Source organism: Sceloporus occidentalis, unplaced genomic scaffold (assembly GCF_023333645.1).
Source record: "Sceloporus occidentalis isolate IW3139 unplaced genomic scaffold, rSceOcc1.0.p SCAF_222, whole genome shotgun sequence".
NCBI lineage: Eukaryota > Metazoa > Chordata > Lepidosauria > Squamata > Phrynosomatidae > Sceloporus > Sceloporus occidentalis.
Window position 1 is genome coordinate 774833 of NW_028317202.1, and position 22967 is coordinate 797799.

A 22967-nucleotide genomic window follows, 5' to 3' on the forward strand; every position below is an offset into this window, starting at 1 on the left:
TCCTATGTTAGAACTGCAGCTTTTCACTTGGAATACTGCTAGAGTAGTTATCATCGTTTTAGTACATGTAGCTTTGGAGAGTTTAGCATTCATGCAACTAGCGCTTGGTTGAGATTCTGACATTAGTGTACCCAGAACAGGAGTGAAATCTTGACATGTGCACTCACTACTGTTTCTAAAATCGTGAGTGGGTTAAGCCTCAACTGAGGTGTGGCTTTAAGATCAGCATCATTGTAGTCAGCACTGAGGTGTGTCTGACAAAGACGCCTCTCGAAACCTGTACAGACTCCACTCTTGAGAAAATTGTCAGAATAAGAGTTGCTGCGTCTGGAATACAGAGAAGCACACGGCCCATTTCTCATATCTGGGATTTAAAAAAAAAACTTTTTAAGCCAAATTGATATATATATAATTATATATATATTGTACATATTTACATATACATACGAGCACAAGCATCAGCCATGCTGGCTTCACCATCCCCACTGAAAACAGCCCTGGCATCAGAGGTGTTCCAGTGGCAGAATGAATCTTCCTTGGCTGTCCCATCGGACAATCGCCTACGAAGTGGAGCATCTGGGGACCAACGTGTTAAGGAACAGGTGATGATGACCGTGAGGAGGCAGAAGCCAAGGACATCATCATCGACTCTGAGTTATGGCAACAAAGGTAAGTTTCAAAGATTTTGAGAAAGGGAATGGAGCTGACAAGGAAAGTAAAATGTAGCATTTTGAAAAATGTATAAAAGTGTATAAAATCTATTAGGTTAACATGTTGTCCAGACTGGCCAAGACTTTAGGAAATAAAGACTTGAGACATTATTATTAAGTTAGTGGATATGTTGGTGTAAAATTCAAATTCTACCAAGTAATCTAAAGCAAATTGTTGGGTATGTGTATGTTTTCATATGCCATTGCAACTAGTCCTATTTTTTATTTTATTTTATGACCATACTATGTTATTATTTAACTATGAACTGGCGCAGATGATTTATTTCTGGTTAGCTCTTTGTTCCCTTGGCATCTTCATTCTTCTTCTATGGAGAGATGGAACAGGGAGAGATTTAAATTGGGCTGTTTATCCAATATGCAGGGAGAAAAAGAAAAAGCATAGTATATTGTAATAAAGATGAATAAATACATGCTGTGCTCAGCTATAATCAAAACAACATATAGTGGTGTAAGGGGAAATGCACTTAGTAGGACAATGAGGGCAATAACAGTGTCCCTTGTGTTAATTAATCTTGCTTCCTAACGCTTTCCACTGCTCTTAATGACCTAAAGCTAGAAATATTTGCTTTCATCTATAAGTTGAGTTTTTGGCACCCAATACATTTTTGGTTAAACACAACGTTGTTAGCTAGGAATTGTGTTAAGATTTTTTATGTTTTTCCTTAATTGTCAAAACATGTTTTCTTCTCTTTCCCCACTAATATACAATCATCCTCTGCTTTAACTTTCATTCTAGTATATACAGTATGGCCAAGCCAACTGTGGCCCCTGTACGGTAAATTAAGTGTAATGATGCAAACATGGGGGCTCTAATTAGGTACTTTGGCTGCAATTGCATAGAAATGTTAACATTCATGTATATTGTGAATACACATACATTAAAATGTTTGGGCAAATCTACACATGTTTTCTCACGGGCTAAATTCTTTTTTTTTTTTTTTTTACCTGACCAACTATGCTAGCTATGTAACATTTAAACAGCAAATGTTAAACTGGTTTAAAACCTGTACTATATACACTCATGGCACAACAGCTATATGCATATTACGCATAGCAATGCAATACATGGGGGTGATTTTATTTTATTAGGGGTGCAGAAAGCATTCATACCTCCTTATTCTGTTACAAAATAAAAAGGAACTGTAGGCAGTGATGGAATCTGTAACTGCACCACAGGCACACTCTGTTTATTGCCTAAATTTAGACACACATATTTGGAATTATTGCGTGTTATCTGTATGCTCAAGTAATGACATAAACACACACACATGTTTTTCATTCTTCTATGTTTCACGCTTCCCTACTCACTTGCACTTATCTGCAGTTCCCCATAGCTAAAGTGGTTATCATCTATAACAAAGTTCAGATATTATATACAACATTCTAAATATTGTACTTAAGAATAAAATATAAAGCCCAAAAATGATAGCAGTAAAAAGAGCAAAATCCGCAATGTTTAAAAACAAAAAATGTTTTGCATTTTGAGCCCGTACATGTACGGGCTTTGTCATTAAGGGGTTAAGGTAGGGGCATTTAAAAAACAAAACAGAGAGACGTGATGAACTTGCTGAACATGGATGTGGACAGCAGTTTTACTAATCCAGGGATTTGAGGATAGTGTTCAAAGAATGTCTACCAAGTTCCAACCAAAATCATACTATGAATGAGTCAACTATGGTTACTCAGGGACTTCCTCTACTACTACTTTTTTTGTATTGACAATAGATCAATCACTAGCCACATGTATTACACATACTTACATGCCTTACTGCTATGCACAAAGGTGTCTATTCACTAAGAAGTTGAGTGGCCAGTCAAGTTAACTCAACTGACCATATTGGACTGAGGTTTCATGTCCTCACAAGCTAACACTCACAAAACAAATTCACTTACAGTAATTTGCATTTTTCAGTTCGCATACACTCTACTCTCCTGCAGGGGGTGGTTGTAATGTGGATTTCTGAGTGGACTTTTGTCCAATTTGTGTAACTTTGCTGCTTCAAACTTTACTGCCCACTAACTACCTGCAGTGTAGCAAACCTCTTTGAAATCCCAGTTGAAGTTTGAAACACACACTGCACTTGAGCCACCATGGTACTTGGCAGGGCTAGGCAGCCACATTGTTTGTGAAGGGCATTTGACTAAATGCCCTGTAAGCAACAATGACTTCCAAAAACCTAACCATTGTACTTGGATCCACATACTCAAAATATGTGTTGCTTCACTCATTCAGATCCAGCCCCAACTGCCCCTGGCACTCCACTCCCTTTTTCTGTTGAAAATGTACATAAGCTGCCAGAATGAATCATAAGAAACCAATAAAGTTGGTCGGGCTTCATTTAGTTGGTTAATATTTGAAGACTGTAGGGTGTAGATTCTCATCATACTCACAGACCTACCACCTCACAAAACGTTCCAATTTATCTGGCACAATGCATACACAATTTCTAAAACAATATAAAAATTACTCAGTGAGTCAATTTTACCTTATTAATGTATGATTAGTAGTCCACGCCGTATTGGAAGATATTCTGCTAGGCTATCAATGGTTACAGCTATATAATGATGATGATGCCTGTAGAGATGATGAGAGCTCTCACATATAAATCCATACGCTTTTGTTGTTTAAAGTTTGGAAATAAAATAAAAATCAATTTTCTTCTGCTTCTTTTAGCAGGCTCAGCGTATGAGTCTCTGGCAGATAATTACAACCTAAATCGGAACAGCACTGGGAATCATTATGCAAAGTACCAGAGTGGTACTCTGGGTTATCAGGTAAGTACTTTCTATGGGATTTATGGTACCTCTATGGATAGTCAGAAGTTAAAAGCATAGTTCTGGTCTATAACACACATAAAATTGAGATATTTAAAATTGTAGGGTTGGTATAGAAAGTGTTTAGCTCAGTTGGACCTCTTCTTTTTTTATATATATATATGGAGGAGAAATCAGCCCATTCAAAATTGGATGACTAACTTGAGTTGAACTGAAGCCCGTTTATCTAGTAAAAGCTCTGTAATGGCATGTAGTGGTATAATTGTATATTCTATTTGCAGAAGAATTAACCTGATTATATAAGAGCTTGTTAAGTTCATACTGGGAGTGCATAAATATGTCTTTAAAGGGCCAATGTGATCTGTTATATTAATGACTCCTAAATACTGGAAATCCTGAACAAGTACGCAGTGCAATGGGCCAAATTTTATGTGTCATTATATGACCAGTCAATTATCTGGTAATGTTAACGCAGGGCTTTGCATTCCTAGACACAATGACTAATAGTGTCTCATACCACCTTAAAAAGTTTTAAAAAAATGTATGTGAATGTGGGAACTGGAAAAGCCATGGGCTAAAATAGTAGGAATGTGACTGTGATTGTGCAAAGAAATTTGCTCTCTGTCTCTTAAAACACCTACCTAAGAGGGTTTCAGGGTCTTACATGAATGGATTATGCCTCATAGAGCCTGTCATGGATAACAGAATATATAGGGATATGACTTACAGAGCCTAATAGCTTTGCTAAGGCCTACGGCATGAGTAATCATTCACACACAATTTTACTGTAGTAAATGAGCCCCATAAGACTTACTCTACATACTCCAGTAGATGCAATTATTTACATAAATATCATGTCAAGCATGTACTCATTACTGTGTAAAATATATGGATTCAAGCCTTACGTAGATTCCTGTGAGGAGCTTGGGACTTGCCATTATGTAACAACAAGTCATCACTTACTGTTGCAGATAAAAACAATAATTATCTGTGATTAGTGTTATGCAAAAACAAAACTCTTATTGGTTACTACATGTGTACTACCAAAAATACAAGACATTCAATGCGGGATTCTTTTTTACTCTTAATAGCTAGATGGATAGATAGATAGATAGACATACATTCATAGATAATTATAAATGGAGGAGTTAAAGTACATGGAGAGAGGGCTGGATAGAGAAAAGAGTGAATGCAAATATGAAATACAGGAGGAGGAAGTTGAGAGAGCGAAGAAAGAAGGTCTAAGATACAAAACAATACACACACATATATATATATATATATATATATATATATATATATATATATGTGAAATACGTGTATATAAATAAATGTGTGACACTATACTTTTAGAGTATATGGATACTATGTCATCTCCAAAAAGGGCACACGTAATTTTGGCTGTCAATCATTCTTTTAACTTTAGCAGGCAAAGGGACAATGACAACGTTAGGTCAAGTAAATGTTTATTTACCATATTCCATGACTATTGTTATTTCCACCTCATTCACGCAAGCCATCTTGGATTTCCCTCCCTGACTGTGCTGTTTATGAACTAGTTTATTGTTTGGAAACACATAAAATCCTTTACTGTAGTCTGCTCAAGCTACATTTACTGCCCCACCCCACATCATTAAAATGTATCCGATATGGTCCTCCTGTGTTTAAGCCATACTTGTTCGGTGCCGATGAATCATAAGACTTTATAGAAAAAAAGTTAAACATTGACATAGGAAATAAAACCACCTATTAACATTTTGGTGTATGGTAACATCACATTAACAGATATTATCATATCATTATTGACATATTAACCACATATTAAGAGTAACCTAGTTTACCTGATTTCTTAAAGGTAAATCTGAAGAGGTACTATGCTTATCCAGTATCCTTAATGTTTGCTCCCAGATTAACCAAACTACAAGTAGCAGTACATTATGTACAAAACCACAAGATTACATTTAAATTATTTAGTATTAGTTGTTCTACAAGTTGTATCCATGCCAAAATACACAGAGAGGTTAAAATACAGAGCTGGACATATCTATGTAGAATTTAGAAGCCGGGTTATTTTTTAAGAACAAAAAAGACTGTATTTGTAGAGATTAACATTACAGCAATGAATATAAAGAAATGATAACGAGAAAGAGAAGAACGAGCAGGTGATATAGGGACAGTTGTTGTTATCTCAAAATCTTTATTTAGTGATATTGTAAAAAAAAAAAAAGGGATGGTTTTGAGGCTGCTGCTGCTTCTGAGAAATGCTAAAACCAGCTATGGGAATAATGTGGTGTCAGTCAAAACTCTGCTATGGGGCTAGTGCAGGGAAAGCATAAATTGTGTTCTAGAAATGCATTCGAAAGAAGAACTTCATACTTTGTACACATCCACCTTCAAACTAATTTATGATGTGGTGGTGCAAATACATGTTGTATTAGATGTACGTATGAAGTCACTAACAAACATCTAATGCAACAACATCTAGGTGCTCCAGTAGGAGCCACGTTAAATATTCCCTTACGAAAAATTACTGCAGTTTTTTCTGAAGTAATACTGCAGTTTTTTGGACATGAAAAAACTGCAATACTGCACTTTTACTGCAGTATTACTGCACATTTACTGCAGTTTTACTGCATTTGTACTTCACTGTACTGCAGTTTTACTGCAGTTATTTTTGTAAGGAAGTACAAATGCAATAAAGCTACAGTGCATTGAAGTACAACCGTAGGTTTGCAATATAATGACGTACAAGTGCAGTAAATGTGCAGTAGTACTGCAGTAAAAGTGCAGTATTGCAGTTTTTCATGTCCAAAAAACTGCAGTATTACTTCAGAAAAAACTGCAGTAATTTTTCGTTAGAGTTAGCTTGAATAAAATTTAGCATAAAGAGTAATGCAGGGCAAAGCACTCATACTGTGTACTTAGACATTATTGTTCCACAGTATTTTTATCTTGCCAAATATATATATATTTGATAATTTTTATAAATGCTTGTTATCATAAAGCAGCACCAAATATTTCTCTTTAGCAGGTATTGTAATAGTAATAATAACAATATCCTTGGGGTGTTTAGGGTGAGGTATGTTAATACGCCCTTTCTCTTTGTAGCTTCTCCTGTTTTTCTCCTATTTTCATTGGTGTTCCCACAGCAACAGACAGGGGGGTAGAGAGAGAACCCCTCCTGCGCCTGGGGCCACTGGGGCCACACCTACATTGCAGCTTAATCAGAGAATTGCAAAGTATTAACTCTGTACTTGCAGAATGGTGCATAATATATAGTTCTTAGCGAAAAACAAATGAATGAGGGTGAACATGGTGATGTTTTCAAAATAAAGGCATAGGTTGCATAAGTCAAATGTTACCCATTCCATTTTTTTTGTGTGCAGATTGTTTTATTGAACTGTAATTTTTAGTTGTACTTGTTTTATAAGAATTTTATAACAATTAAGAAGTTCCATTTAGAAGGCACTTTCTGAAATGTTTATACCTTTAAAATAAAGCTGCTAAGTAGAAAATGACCAATGCAGATTATTTTCCTGCACCAAAGGGCACTCTTTTGTTTAATACTATAATTCATCAAAATAATTCTGCAAACATTATCAAAATTCTATTATTTTACATAACATATCTTTTAACAACTCGCCAGCTACAGAGCCTTATAACCAAGCAGGTAGTTCCTGCACACATGTGACCAAGAGTTCCAGTACATCCAATGCCATAAACCATGGACACTTGTTCCCAGGCCCTTCTGGGTGAGCTCCTGGACAGAGGCAACACTTCCACAGTGACTCAGAATGAGTGCTGACAAAACTGTTTATGATCCAAAGCACACTTCAAATTTCATCAGCAGAGAACCACCCTAAACCAACAGCCATCCCTGCACCAATGGCTCCTGTCTGCTTAATAGCTGGATAACAGATGCACTGGACAAAACTGCCACCAGTCACATGGGGAAACCACACGAGTCTCTACACCCTGCTAGTCAGTCTTGGTATTGACCACCATCTCAATTGTACCAGAACCCACCATAACCCCGAACACAACCAATGGTTTGAAAGTTCAGTGCCCCACCACTCAATGGCCTCTACAAAAGTCACGGAGCACCGAATTCTGAGTTCTAGATCAGCCCACTTAGCTGCACACCATTGACCCCCAAAGTCAGTGGCAGAGGGACGTGGAGCCCTTTCATCAGTAAATAACTCAGTATCTCCGTATACCAGCACATTTGCCCATTGTATTGATACAAATACAATTAAAAGACATACACCATTTTCAGTCCTGCTGTTGTTCCACTCAGGGTACAGGCCGTCATAAGAAACAACCAAAGATTGCCATTCTGCATTTCAAACTGAAGCCCCACTGCTGGTCATATTTGAACCAGAATTGACCTCCATAAACCTTGTAAGCATCCCAAATCAATTCCAGATAGGCAAGCAAAGTTCCACTTCATTCTGGAACCTGCTAAAGCAAAGGTAGCCGCACATATTGCAGCCAATTTCCAAAGCTATGGGGTAGCAGATGTCAACCTCTTGCCCTTCACTCCTAGGCCTTGAGTCCATATACTGAGAAACCAGAGATAACATTTCAGTTTCTCCAGAGACTTAGAAGGCACATGCATTCCTAGCAAGGACAAGTCTAGCGAAGGGGACACCAAGGAAACAGTCACCATTGCTGTTCTAACAATAAGAGACTGACCCATGTTGGACCTGTCATCAGCCTTACCAGGCTGCAGAAAAGAGCAGCAAAGCTTGAGCTGTATCAAAATTCCATATGGGAAAGATGTTGCATACAATCCCCAAAAGGAAAGAGAGAAATGCTGACAGGCAGCTTAAAGCCTTGAGAAACACTCATGCCCCCCTCCTTCCCTACTGGTCCAGGGGGCCTTTATCAGCATAAACAGTCAAGCTAAGCATGCCTTCATAACAAGATGAGTCAACATGACACACTACCCTTCACACCCATTCATCCCCAAACCACATGAGTCATTTTGGCGGACTTTTCGTGCTAATTCAGCTGTAAAATGAAGCTCTAGAATTTCACGTAACCTGTTTTTCCTTCCTTGGGATTTAATGATATAGCTAGAGTGTCATTCTATAAAATCCAGTTGATGAAATTTAGCAATTTGAAAACATGCAGAGATGATTGTAATTTTCTATTCCTTGTTCACAACAGAGCCATAAAAACTACTAGAACTACTAATGGCCAATTGTAGTAAATTAAGAAATGTGAATATTGTCATTAAGCACATGAATATTCAAGGGCTTCCCATTAGTGCCTTTGGAGTATTTACTGCAATGCCCCACACAAGGCCTGTTGCTACCTACCCCTGGTTACATTCAAATTGTGTGTGAACGAAAGACAGTAAACATATTTTGTGCCCCCCCCCTTTTTGAAAATATAAAAGATAAGACCCACTTCTTTATTACTACTGTCACATTTTAAAAAAATCTTTTGAAAACAGTGTTTTCAGGTATGTTATCTTTGGCCAATCTACTCGCCATAATCCCCCATCATGCTGCCATGAGATAAACAATCAGTCTTAACAATCAGCAGGGACCTTCAGACTCATGTCTATGGCATGGAAAATCAGAATATCATGTCTGTCCATAATGGCAACGTCAGACATTTTAATTAACATTTTAATGTGTTATTATTTGCCATATTCCCTACTAATAATCCCATTTGTGTCACACAGATTGCAGTGACAAAGCGGGTGTTGGAGTGTGTGGCATCTCCAAGGGTATAAAAATGGAAGCAGCTGCACATACATCTTTTAGCGTCCACAGTCATTAAAGTGCTAGGGATGCTTTTCATCCCCAGTGCAGCCCTGGTTACTGGTTATATTCCATACCATATCATTTGGACATTTCATAGCTTGTGAGGGAGAAGTCATCATTTTATTAACGACAAGAGGCAAATATTTTACTGCTTATCTCTCTTTACACTCCCAGTAGCAAAGTGTTAACATAGGAAAATTTGGAACAGCAATCAACTCAACATAATAAAGACACAAACACTGCTCTTCAAAATCTTCAGCAAACCTGGAAAAGGGTCTGAAGAGGAGATGAAATTCGAATAACCATAACCTGAAAAAACACAAGTTCACACATAGCAATAGGTAAATTCCGATTCGGAATCATAGGGCGGGAAAATATTCGCCTCCTGTCTTTAATAAAATCATGACTTTTCCGTCACAAGCTAGGAAAATCTCAGAATTTTATGGTAGACAGGAGTCTTCATATATTGCTGCAAGTTTAAAGCTACATAGCAACCAACAAACAACCAACAAATAGTAACTAGGCAATGAATCCATATATGTAACAAAAATAAAAAAAATAATAAGGATACTACGAATATGTATGTTAGATAGAGAGGATGTTTATTAAAGAAAAAACTAGTACAGTCAAAGCTATGGGAGGTGATGGATGGAAATAGATGGTTTTGACCAATCTGGTTTGAAGAATATCAGAGAGTCAGCCACCTGCTAGGTACAGGTATAACACAAAACAAATTTAGTCTACTGAGGTACTGTTGGTAAATATGCCAAGTTATTAAAAAGAAAAACTTAAGAAAATACTAATCAGTATGATAAAAAATTACTATTTTTGCTGGCATACCTAGTTTATTTTACATAAGGCATTAATATATAAGGCACTATTAGACTTTGCGCACCTTGTGTTTTATTACTTAGGCTTTCCGATTAAAATGATGAGACCAATAATAAGTGTCTGTAAAACACTAGATTCATGATACATATCACTAAAACCACGTCTTTCATAAAACCTTGATATAAAAACAGGAGAGACTCAATGACACAACCTGAGACTCAGACAGTATGAGATAATAGTTTCTTATATTCCATGTATGTACAGAATACTATGACATCAGAAGGACCCAGTTGTATAGACTTATACCTGCAAAGCATAATGCCTTCTCTCAGATTCTACAGCCTGATGATCTTTATTAGGTTTCCTCCTCTGCGTCCTGACTCAATAAACAGGGTGTGTTTTGGGAGGGTGAAGTAAATGCCCCATTTTATGCTGATGTGGTAATCTCCCATGGAATTAATATTTAATTACCTTTTTTTTTAAAGTATTTATTTATGAGAATTAAGATATTCATAGAATTTATACAACTGCACTCAAGTTATTTACGGTAGTTTAAGTCAGTAACCAGAGTAATGCAAATTCCTGAAAATTTTGGTCTGTAATCAATGAAAGAGAAAAGCTTGAATTGTGGACTCGCACGTAATTTAATACCTATTATTCCACAAATGGCGCAATGGAAGAATAAGGGTTCAATTACTAATAGGTATTTGGCTCCTGCTTTTGTTTGTTGTTAAATCCAGCCCATTATGTCTTAATAGTAGCCTCGTCAAAGGTATTCTTTCTCAAACAATACAAAAATAAAAATACGAAGAATTGTTAGATAAAGATGTTAACGATATGCTATGCTGTTCTGCTTTGGGAAACCACAAAAAGTTCCTTTATTGAACTTGAAGTTAAAAATCTTTCTATACGATATAATTCAACATGAGTAGTCTTATGAAGTATGATAAGTTTTACTTAGTTTTTGTAGCTACCAGAAATACATATTTTGTGAGTGATGTAAACCATTGGAAACTGGATTTCAACATTGGGGCAAAAGGGGCAATTGATCCACTTGCTACTAACATGTTTTTTTGTCGTATATATATTTGCTGTACTGCATAGCAGAAATACAGTGTTGTTGGGGCTCAGATGGGGGTTCACATGTTCCTGCAGCAGGGTTATGTGCAGAGAGAAGGACAGGTTCCATTGCTGGAGCATAATTAGTGGTGCTAGAAGGAGCTTCTCTTCCCATCATGTGACAGGATCATCCAGATAGAAGTTGTTTTTGTAGTCAGTAAGAGCGAAAGCTGTGTGGCCCTCTGTTTGAAAGGAAAAGGCAATGCTAAGAAAGAATCAGGAGTCAGGATCCCCAGCCAGCAGTCACAGGAGCAGAGATACCCTGTGCAGGTAGGAGCTTGAATCTATGTATTCACTTGTTGTTCGAGTCTTCCTTGTTGATTATTTTTCTCTATGACAAGATGTGAATTATAATGGTTCATAAAATAGAGATATTAATATATTAGGTTGGGAAACTGTACCATATCATTAGAGTCTGCAGGGTGTATTCATTAATCCATAGAACGGGGCAATCTGGCTTGCAGACTGGTCAGGGATGCCAAGACATTCAGTCTTTAGTCTATATATATATGCAGCAAATTGCCTGGAGTAGAAAGGGTGTTTCCAAGCTAACACCAGCGACGCAGATAAATGAGGGAAAAACTGCACTCTTTGCTTAAATTATTAAATGCCATGAAATCCCGCATAACTGGAACCAAACAGGAAAGGCACAGATCGGATAAAAGCTTAACACGTTTCATGCTCACATTAGTGCTTAACTGCGATAAAGTGCTGTAATCTCACCTCAACTTCTCAATGCTTTACTAATTCATGGTTTATCAAGCGTCACTTGCATTCTCTCCGATGCCAGAACAGAAAATGAAGCTCTCATGGAAAATTGTTTTGTTCAACCTGCCAGGTTGGCCTCTGAACATTTTAACGAATATCATGACATGACAATTTTCATCTCATGACAATAGTTGAGTCAATTGGGCCATTAGTGGATGCAAGCCTACGTAGAGTAACCTATGGGACAAAATTGGCCAAACGACAGTTTTTCAAGTGTTGGAGAATTGGAAATACATTGATGTTCAATAAAATATAGTGATTGCTGGTACTTGTACTTCCGCAACTGCTAGGAGGTTGACTTTTTTGAGTCTGTTTTACAAGTATTCCCGTTTATAATCAATTGTCTATAGCAACACTAAGCAATACTAATTGTATGTGTGTATATCGCAGCTTAAGAACATTTTTACATTTTAGCAATAGTAACTATGTTTAGAACAATACAAATATATTAAATGTAGCCCTATAATCATTTACATACCAATCACCACCACTGTTATGCATGCTATGTTAATGCTCACTCTTAAAAAGTGGTGAACCATCCTGTTTGAGCTAAAGCCCAAAAAGGCAGAAACAGCTAGAGATTTCCCATTCTTCCTGCATTTGGCCTTGATGTCAGAAGAATGCTCTGAAGGACCTGTGCCTCAAGAGTGAGTCGGCTCTATAGCTGAGCTAAGGTCTGGCACAGCCAGACATCCAAACAAAGTTTATCAGTGCACTGTTCCAATTACAAATATTATTTCTTAGGAGGATGGATCAGCGTATTATTATTATTTATTGTTTTATATAGCACCATCATATTCCGTAGGCCAATGGGTAGACAGGAAATAACAAGTAATAAATGGCATAATTTGTCTTACAACAGGTGAAGAGGGCTCTGCTCAAATGAGCTAAAAATCTAGAGGGTACCAAGGCAGGCTGTAGTTGCAAACATTGTCTAGAGTTGCTTACACACGTTTTCTGTAAGGTACGCATCTAGGTCTAATCATAGTCTGTTGACTGTGAGCTTTTTTGGCCTTGTTCCACTGGTTACAGACATGGCTGCTGATTCATGTAGTGTCTTGTCAAGGGCATTGTTCTTTACAACAAAAAGAAAAACAATAGTTTTAACTTGGTCATTCTCTTTGCAATATGAAAAAAATAAGAGCATAGACCCACATTAAGACTCCATGGGAACTGAGAACTTTGTAAATTATCCCTTTTAAGGTTCCTAAGAGGTATTTCAATGAAGAAACTACCTAATGGTTTTAATAATGGTATCTATAAAACCAGGAGTCAACCAGGACATAAAAGCATCAATTTTGATGGTTGGATATTATCGTCAGGGTAAAACATAACGTGAGATGCAGATGGACACTTAAATATTTTGCCCTTTTATAAAGAAAAACCTTAAGGCTCAGGGCTCCACATGTCTTGTGCAGGTGAAAATGATATCAAATCCTGTTGTGTTGCATTGTAATTAAGTTATTTTGGCCAAGTGCCATGGGAATAGGTTCATGCTTGTGCGTTTCATTAATTAAATACTTTTCTTCTCTTTTGCTTGTGCAGCCTCAATACAATGGAACATTGAAAAAGGATAATCGCCGCTTCAGCTCATACAGTCAAGTTGATACTTGGGGTCGTCAGCAGTACATGTCTGTAGGGGCTCCTGTTAGCCCCGGGAGTGATTTCAACTACATGCACACCCTCAAAAGTAGCCGGAGTGAGCCAGACCTGACAGGCCCTGATGGGAGGGCTACGCTGAGGCGCCAGAACCAGTACAATCATATGAACAACTACAATTACCAACAGCAGCAACAACAGCAACAACAACAACAACAGCAGCGATCTGGGAGAAGTGCTGTCCACAACTCTAGCTTCTACAGTCACCAAAGCAACCAGCAGAGGAAGAGAGGAACTCTGCCACCCGCTCGCACGCCCTCCTCTATTTCAGCTGTGCAACAGCAACAACAGCATGCGGTCTATTCACAAGTGCAAAAGAATGATCTACAAAAGCTGGATCCCTATGGGACTATGACTATACCATCCAGGTGAGACAACTGACTGAAGAGGAATATGTGCGGAATTCACTTTTTTCATCTAGTTCACAGGCATGCTTTATAACGGATTCTTTGTAGTGCAGTTTCTAACTTGTTTAGCCAGACAGACTCTAAGTGTTTTAGTTCATGCTTGTTAAACAGGTTCCATATTATGTATTTTTGTGTTTTTTGTTTTTGTTTTTTTTTTAAATTCTTGCTCTTGTCCCCAACTCTATTCTAGATCGCTTGTAGGCTATTGTTCTTCAAACTGTGCCATTTTTTAAATGTATTACTCTCTTTTTTCATAGGCTGGACTCTCGAGATGATTATGATGGAGGGATAATGACCATAGAGAAAGCGGTGGAACAGCTTTCAAGTCCAAATGACAAATATCAGACATCTGGAGCTAATTATATACAGCATACATGTTACCAGGATGAGAATTCAAAAAACCTGGTAAAACCCAATGTTTTATCCTATATTATTGCTTCTCCTATGTTCTTACTTCTTCATAATGCATTTCCTTGCTTATAAATATAAAGTCAGAATATTTGTCTGAATCTCATCCATTATGTCAATTTTAATGGAATCAATTATGTTTTTTTGCCTAAGCAACTAGTCCTTTTTGGTTACTTTCTGCTGTTTAATACCTAACTATATTAAACTTTTAAATATTTGTAATGCCATATATTCTATACCTGTCCTGTTCTACATTTCTCCTGGATACATACATTCTCTCTTTTAAGCCATTTCATTACTTGTTCCACAGACATTTCTCCAAGGCCAATATTTTGTGTTACACATACATGATAGCTTCAACCAGTTTGTCTAGGATTCATTTGCCACACGTATAACGTATATACACAAGAAGCATTATATTGCATGTACTTTATCCGTGTGCTCAATGAGAACTCAATGAGAACAATTATTTATACAATAACACTGTTATAACACTGTTATACTTTCTCTCAATTTTCTAGGTATATCAATACAATGGAATCGCAAAACTTATCAGTCTACTCCAGAGTCCCAATCAAAATGTGCAGCTAGCAGGGGCTGGAGCCTTGAGGAATCTTGTCTTCAAAAATACCCCAAATAAGATTGAAACAAGTCGCCAGGGAGGTGTGAGGGAGGCTGTCAACCTCTTGAGAAGGACCTCTAACTCTGAGATTAAGAAACAACTGACAGGTCAGAGACTTGGGCTCATTATGTTATGATTTAAAGGACTTCCTTCTGAAAATAAAAGACTGTCAGACCCTTGAATGCACAAGGGTTCTAAATTTCTACAGCAATGCAGTATCAGTTTCCAGACTTTAAATAAAGGTTCATTATTTGTAATAATATATGGATAATATGGATATTTAATCATGTTATTAATATTAATCTCTTAATACTCGTAATACTTTGATTTCTACAGGTTTGCTCTGGAATTTGTCCTCAACAGACCATCTGAAGGAGGAACTTGTTAGGGAAGCTTTGCCTGTACTCAATGAGTCTGTTGTGATCCCAAATTCTGGTTGGTCAGAGAGTTCAATGTCTGGTCCGAGATGTTTGATTGACCCAGAGGTTTTCTTCAATGCCACTGGATGCTTACGGTGAGTTATCACTATGTGATACTATATTCCTATGTGTAAAGATAAGTCCTCCTATCTGCTTCTAACCACACATTATTAATTAAGAGATTTCAAACCAGGCTAAATAAATGTTCTATATAAGTAGTAGAATCAGAAGATTTTAAAGATATATTTATTGTGTTACGAAAAATAGATTTAGTATGTATCTTGCGGAGGTAGTTTACAGCACACCTAGGCAGGAGCCCCACTTGACAGCGACCGCTTATTACAAAGCATTATTCTCTGTAGAGAAAAACGTGTATTTCTTTAATTGTATTTTTTAGAAACTTAAGCTCTGCAGATGTTGGCCGTCAGGCAATGCGTAACTGCCCAGGACTTGTGGACTCCCTGATGCATTACATTCAGTATTGCGTGGCCAACAATTGCCCTGATGATAAGGTAATTATATTTAGGAGTCATTGTTGTGGCACTGCATGCTTTTTCTGTGTGCTTTGTTGTCTCTGAATTTTTTACAATGTCCATTTACAGTCAGTGGAAAACTGTGCCTGTATCCTGCACAATCTATCATACCACCTGGATTCCGAAGTCCCAAATAAATATTCTCAGTTGAATGAGCAACTCTCTCGCAACCAGCAAACTGACAAGACTTCTACAGGCTGCTTCAGTAACAAGAGTGATAAAGTTCAGGTGAATGCCTTTTACTCAGACGCCACTGATTATATTTGCAACTTTATTTCTTTATACCATAGTCATAGATATAGCCATAGACATTGTTATTCCACTACAGACACCTTACGAGGTTGATGGGATTAATAAAACATAAGTGGCTGCTCATTGCATCAAAATACTTTGACATGAGCAATCCTGATGAAATCATGTTCCATAAATCACAGTACACACTGTTTCCCATTTGAAACCTGTTAGCCACAAAACATGTTGGAAATATATTCTGAAGTTATGTACTGTATATTTTGTTCTCACCCCTTTTGTTCTTGATGATCTTGCCTCTAAAATGTATGTCGCTCATCTCTTTTTTTACCACTTGGATCTGTAGAATAATAACTTTGAGCTGCCTCTGCCAGAAGAAGATGCCAATCCAAGAGGTGCTAGCCTCCTTTCTCACTCGAATGCTATAAAGACGTACCTGGCCCTCCTTGGGCAGAGCAAGAAGGACTCAACACTGGAGGCATGTGCAGGAGCACTGCAAAATCTGACTGCCAGCAAGGGACAGGTAAGCAGCCTACAACACAGGATAGGTCATACAGAGACTCTGAGCTAGGCATTGAGCTAAGCAAGTTAAATAAAAATGTATGTGACAATTCTTAAAGTCCACAGAGACAAACTGATTCAGGAGTACTGCTTCAAAGCAAAATAATTATCCAATTATTAATTATCATTAATTATTACAAAATTACCAATGATTTCAGCCATCAAGATGTCTTGCGTAACACCAAGGGACAGAGTAACTGATAGACAGGGGTTAGTCTTACTTATTAAACGTTTCATGCCATGTTTCATTTCCCAGATGTCGAATGGGATGAGTCAGATCATTGGCCTGAAAGAGAAAGGGCTTCCACAGATAACCAGCCTTCTCCAGTCTGGAAATGCTGACGTGGTTAAAACAGGAACATCTCTGCTAAGCAACATGTCTCGTCACCCAGCACTTCACAAAACCATGGGTTAGAATAACAATGTAGATACTGTATATGCTTTTCTGTATTATTCAGTCCTTCTCAATATCACCTTTTCACTAATAATTATGTTTGGTACGTCTGTATCATAGGATCTCAAGTTCTTCCTGATGTCTCCCGTCTGCTATCCCAAACCTCTGGGACATCAGCAAACTCGGAAGACATTCTGTCTTCAGCATGCTACACAATGAGAAATCTTGTGCTGGCTGAGCCTCAGCTTGCAAAGCAGAATCTTTCTGCAAATCTAATCAGCAACCTGGTTAATATGGGCAAGAGTGGGTGAGTTCCTTCACTACTGACCTGATAAATGTTATACGAATGATAACTGCTTATGTCCCAAAAAAAGAATGATCTGTAAACCCTTAAACATACGCATCGTGTTCCTAAAATCTAGAGGTGGATTTTGACGCATTTTACATAGGGCAGTTCACTTATTATGTAATCTATTTTTAGAGCGTCCCCTAAAGTGGCAGAGGCTGCACGACTCTTCCTGACAGACATGTGGGCTCAGAAGGAGCTTCAGGGGCTCCTAAAACAGGTAAACTTTGCTGCCGATTTATATATAGCTACGGTTCAGTTATCCAGCAGACACTCATTGTCAAGCAGATGGATAGCATAGAGTTTGCGTTCTCTATCTTTTACCCCAATAATAAATCACCATTCACCCCTTTTACCCTGTAAAGTGCATGGAAATGATATTTTTTCGAATTTTCTGTATTTACAGCAAGGACTTGATAAAAGCATTATGGGATCCTTAGCAAGCACTGCACTCCGGAATACAGTGTCACGAGTCTTGTAAAATCCTACTCAATGGAGACATTTTTGGGTGAGGCAATATTTTATACTCTGCTGCCTACTGTCATCTTTATGAGTTATCATATCTTCAGTACTTGGTAGCTGAAGAGAGCTATTTCATCCATGTAAAATCTGCATTTACCAGGAATCAAGTAATATATGGACTGGTTATGAGCAGGGTGGGAATCATGTGTGGGACACCATGATTTTGAAAGCCAACTGGCTCTCCATCACAGATTTTACCAAATTCATACCTCTTTAAGATCGAAATACCACTGCCCCTCTTTCTGTTCCTGATGTCAGTCATTTTTCATACCTCTTTCGGATCCAAATAACTCTAGCCCTCTTTCTCCCCCTGATGTCAGTCTTTTGTTGGAGATCAGAATGTTTGTAAGCCTTAAAGTCAAAACTATAACATAAGTGTTTTGCATCTAACATCAGTCTTCCAAATGTCTTACCCTATTGCACGAATAGCAATCAATATGTCACAGTGTGACATAAAAAGTCCTGGTCTGCCTCCCAACCGAATCTCAAAACACACCACCTAAAACCATGAAATATTGGGGGATATGCAAGTTTTTTTTTTTAAATGACGTTTGCTACATGCTTTAATTCTGTATGGTGATATCCCATTAAAACAATTTTCATCTCTTTTTCAGGATCCATGCCCACCTTCCCTTTCTCTGTTCTGAGATGCTGGTGCCTGCCGTATGACTCTCCTCTAAATGCACAAGATCATCTTGTCTGGTGGATGGGCATGAAGAGCATTTTTTGGTGGGGAATCAGGAGGGTTCACCCAGAAATTGTTAGGTCATTGCACATATATTACATTTTAGGATTATATTTTTTTAAATGTTTTTAAATGCCACTTTCCTCCTTGAGAGCTGAGTTCACTTCCAGAACTGTCCCAGACCAAACCCTCCAATTAATAGCCACAGTAATGCAGGATGTGTTCTGCTGGTAACTCAACTCCCAAGGTGCCCTAATGCTAAACATATGCTATTTTAAAATTGCTTATAAAAAGAGAAAGAAACTGGGTGTGCTCCATATGAAAATACAGGCTTTTGGATTTTATTTTTTTGCACAAATGCTTTTCTGAATTCTCTATACTAAATGTTTGCACGCTTTATAAAAACAGAATGCCATGCTTCATATAGTTTTTTAGTATTCAGTTGAGTTTTCTTCTTTCATGCACCTTGTTATTGCTTGATATACTAGACTTCCTTCGAGTATAATAATAAAAGATAGTGCCCACTCCCTATAGTGTATTGCATATTTAGAAGGGGTCATTCCAAGAGCTAAAAGTCTATATTTCGCATTTCTGTCATTTACTATTCCTGTAAGGGCAATTTAAAGATTAATTATTTGTAAATAGTTCCATTGTTTGTATGTTTTAATCAATTGAAAGAGGAAGGTCATTCTAAGCTTTATGTTGGATCCTAGTAGTAGGAGTCTTTTTTTTAAGCTCTTTTAAGCAAAAATATGTCTGTTCTTTTAAAAAAAGCACTTATGTTCGGACTTTCCCACTATTCATGCAATTGCATAATAATTACTTGTTTTATGCAATAGTTGTAATTTATGGCTATTTTAAGCAGCAGGTGAGATATTTAGGTGCATGGTATGTTACTTAAATATGTGTGCCTTCAAAATACCCACAGAATGGTTATATTTTTGCTCATTAAAAGACGCCTTTCATAAACTAAATACATTAATGCACCCTCTTTTTTAAAGAAATACATAAAATATACATCTCACTTAAATGAAATAAGGCTAACAAAAACAATTTTAATACACCCTACGTTTAAACTAAAAATACCATCATTGCGTTACTAAATACTAATAATAGACCTTTGAGGCTCGCACCCTTAGCAATATTTTTATATAACGCTAGCTTCATTACATATACCTGGAGATGCAGCAAGTTACCGCTTCCTATAGTTTAGATATTCTAGTGTTACAGTAATAGTGCAAATCTTCAAACTCTGAGATGCTTACAACTTGGTTACATTAACTCATAAAACCAAAATAAAAATAAATGTTAAAAAAAATCTTCAAACTCTACGCTCTTTTATTATTGTGAACATAATGTATGTGTTTAAAACATTATTACCAAAAGGGCACTTTTTCAGGAAGGTTTAAAGCACATTAATGACAATTATTTGTGTTGCTTGAAAAAACTATTTATCGTTAGAAACTTTTCCCAATTTCATGAAGGCACGATAATAATAAAGCCAATTAACATTATATATCAAATACCTCCATCAGATAAAATCAGAACCCTTTGCGAAAATATCTAAGCTCTGCCATCACATCAGACTTTATTTTCCATAGATAAAAGCCCTACAATAATAAATGCTGTTTTACATTCTCCTTAATTAAAATCATCAATAATTTCCCATTTTTAAAAGGACACTTATTTTGCACTTTAACAGGGGAATTTGAGTGTTGGCTAAGAGCCTCTTTTTGGGCAAAAACAGATTAAATAATTGATGGGCCTGAAATCACAAAGACTAGTGTTGTGGTGTGATCTCACTGAACCGCTCAGTAAAACTTGCTTGGTTCTGAAGATGACTACCCCAAGAAGGAGGTATTTGCCCCTTGAACTTGTGTGCTTAATGCACTTAGATTCTATTTTTTGTCTTTTCTGCAACGCGGCTCTTAACCCCTTAAGGACAGTGGGCGGTTCCTAAACCCATTGAAAACCATGCATTTTGAGCCCATAAATATACGGGCTTTGTCATTAAGGGGTTAAAAAATGTTGTGCTTAATAATTTGATTTATTGTGTTGACAGTGCTGCCTTTCTTTGGGCCCTCTTCAATTGAATCATGATAACCTTTTGCTAAGTATGTAATTCGGAATTTATAATGATAAATGTCTTTTTAAAGTGAAAAAGTGATTTTGATGGTAACTTTAGTTACTAATATGCTCTCCAGGACTGCTTTGCACTGCACTTTGTGCACCCACACGCTGTCCAGATACTTAATAAACTATGAATTAAAAAAAAAGTCTCCATCTATCCAAATCTTTATTTCGTACATCCCACTGACAGCTTGTTTATTTGTGAGTCTGGAATCTATCACTTCAGAAGAGACTGGATATAGTCAATCGATTTATGCATCAGTTACTCTTAAACAGTCACCACTTATTAAACACTCATTGGGAACCATGTGATACACATAAGTTTATTAGCGCACTACAATTAAACTCTCAGCATACAAGCTTCATGTTCAGACAAGATACATAATTAGATGTGAACTAATAATTAGATGCAGCATAGGATACCAAGAGCTTATGATGCCAAACACATCTGGAGGCTTATGGAGATTGCCATGCACACCTGATGTAGGCAGTACTGCTATTTAGTGTCTTTTTTTGAGTAACATGGGAAGTGGGTAATAAGGCAACTCGTTCCCCTCATTCTCTCATGGGTGAAATATTTTATTGTAAATATAATGTCTAAACATAAAAGATTGTTTTTAGGTGAATATCCTTAAATATGTCCAGATATGGTCTTTATGGTGTGTTCGGTGAGTGTACAAGAGCATACATGTACAATTATAATACAGGTCGTCTGCACAACACAGTTTAAAGGAGCAGTAGTTGTTTGGCATGGACCAGTGAAGCAAGCTTTCCATGCTACACTGATCCCAGTATTACCACTAAACAAATAATGTATCTGTTAAAAACACAGCTTGTTTATTGTCCTGGCAGCTGCTCCTTTATTCCAGTCAGACAGGGTATAATGCACTCCCATTGCCTAGTTAGTGCAAGGGTGTCCAACCTGCGGCCCTCCAGCTGCTGCAGGACTACATCTCCCATTCTCCTCTGGCAGCCACTGAAAGAGCATTATGGGAGATGCAGTCCTGCAGCAGCTGGAGGGCCGCAGGTTGGACACCCCTCGCCTAGTGGGATAGTTCAGTGTGTGCCAATGGCACATGACCCTGCTTTAATACATACATGTACACAATGAATAGAGGAGTGTATAATCATGGGCATGGGTGTGCATGTCAGTTGTAGCCACATGGCATTTACATGTGTGTTGTTTATGCGCGTGTATAAGTAGATTCCAGACGGTGTGCTTTTCTCCTGATTTGCCAGGTTTTCTTCATTTCCATCTTCCTCCCAGTATACCCTTCCCAGCTCGAGGACCCTTGGAGCTGCAAAGTGAAAACATCAGAATGCATTAAAATACATATAACACTTTTTGTATAAACGATTTCTAACCGTACATCAAAAAGTGATATCTAAACCTGCCAAATAATACCTTAATAACCAGTAAGAGTCTCATAGCTGTATTTGTGAATGCATAGTTGGCAGTGGTACATCCTGGCCTACATATCAAACTCTATATTCATAGAGTATATAATTGTGACGCAAGTTGTTTAATAGTCATAAAATGTTATTTCAGTGTATAATACATACACACCCACTCTTAAAGTTACATAATATGTATGCACTAATAGTATGTATGCACTCTTTTATTGTCTTTTGGAAACCACCTGAACTTACTATAGCTTAGACTGGTTTCCCAGTAAGTGCTGATAATGTTGGGTGGATGTTTTATAATTTTGTTAAAAGTGGAATTGCTCCCATAGTTTTTTCTTCACTTGCATCACTTCAAAAGCAACTTAAACATAAAAACAGTTTTTATACAATACATTGTTTTTACCAACTGTTTATCTGGTACATATGTACATCTCCAAGCCCAGTCTACTAGACAATCACACCAAGCCCTTATCATACTGCTTCTTAATGAACCATAGAAAGGCTTAATCACCCAACATTACTATCTGACTCAATACAATTTAATGGGTTAAATTACTTCATTGGCACAAGCCACCAGTTAAGTGGGATGCTTTTGTAGGGAATGTCACCCAAAATCATATCGCT

At 37.3% G+C, this 22967-nt stretch overlaps 1 protein-coding gene across 1 annotated transcript; it reads left to right on the forward strand.

Moving 5' to 3' along the window:
- The first annotated feature begins 464 nt into the window (after nucleotides 1-464).
- Nucleotides 465-18080, forward strand: LOC149276983 (plakophilin-1-like). The gene is made up of 14 exons (XM_089503196.1): nucleotides 465-669; nucleotides 3409-3506; nucleotides 11273-11278; nucleotides 13547-14028; nucleotides 14325-14472; nucleotides 14997-15204; nucleotides 15434-15611; nucleotides 15914-16028; nucleotides 16119-16277; nucleotides 16645-16821; nucleotides 17116-17269; nucleotides 17374-17560; nucleotides 17735-17819; nucleotides 18006-18080. Exons 1-14 carry the CDS (start codon nucleotides 465-467, stop codon nucleotides 18078-18080), a joined length of 2277 nt encoding a protein of 758 aa, XP_089359322.1.
- The last annotated feature ends 4887 nt before the right edge of the window (nucleotides 18081-22967 follow it).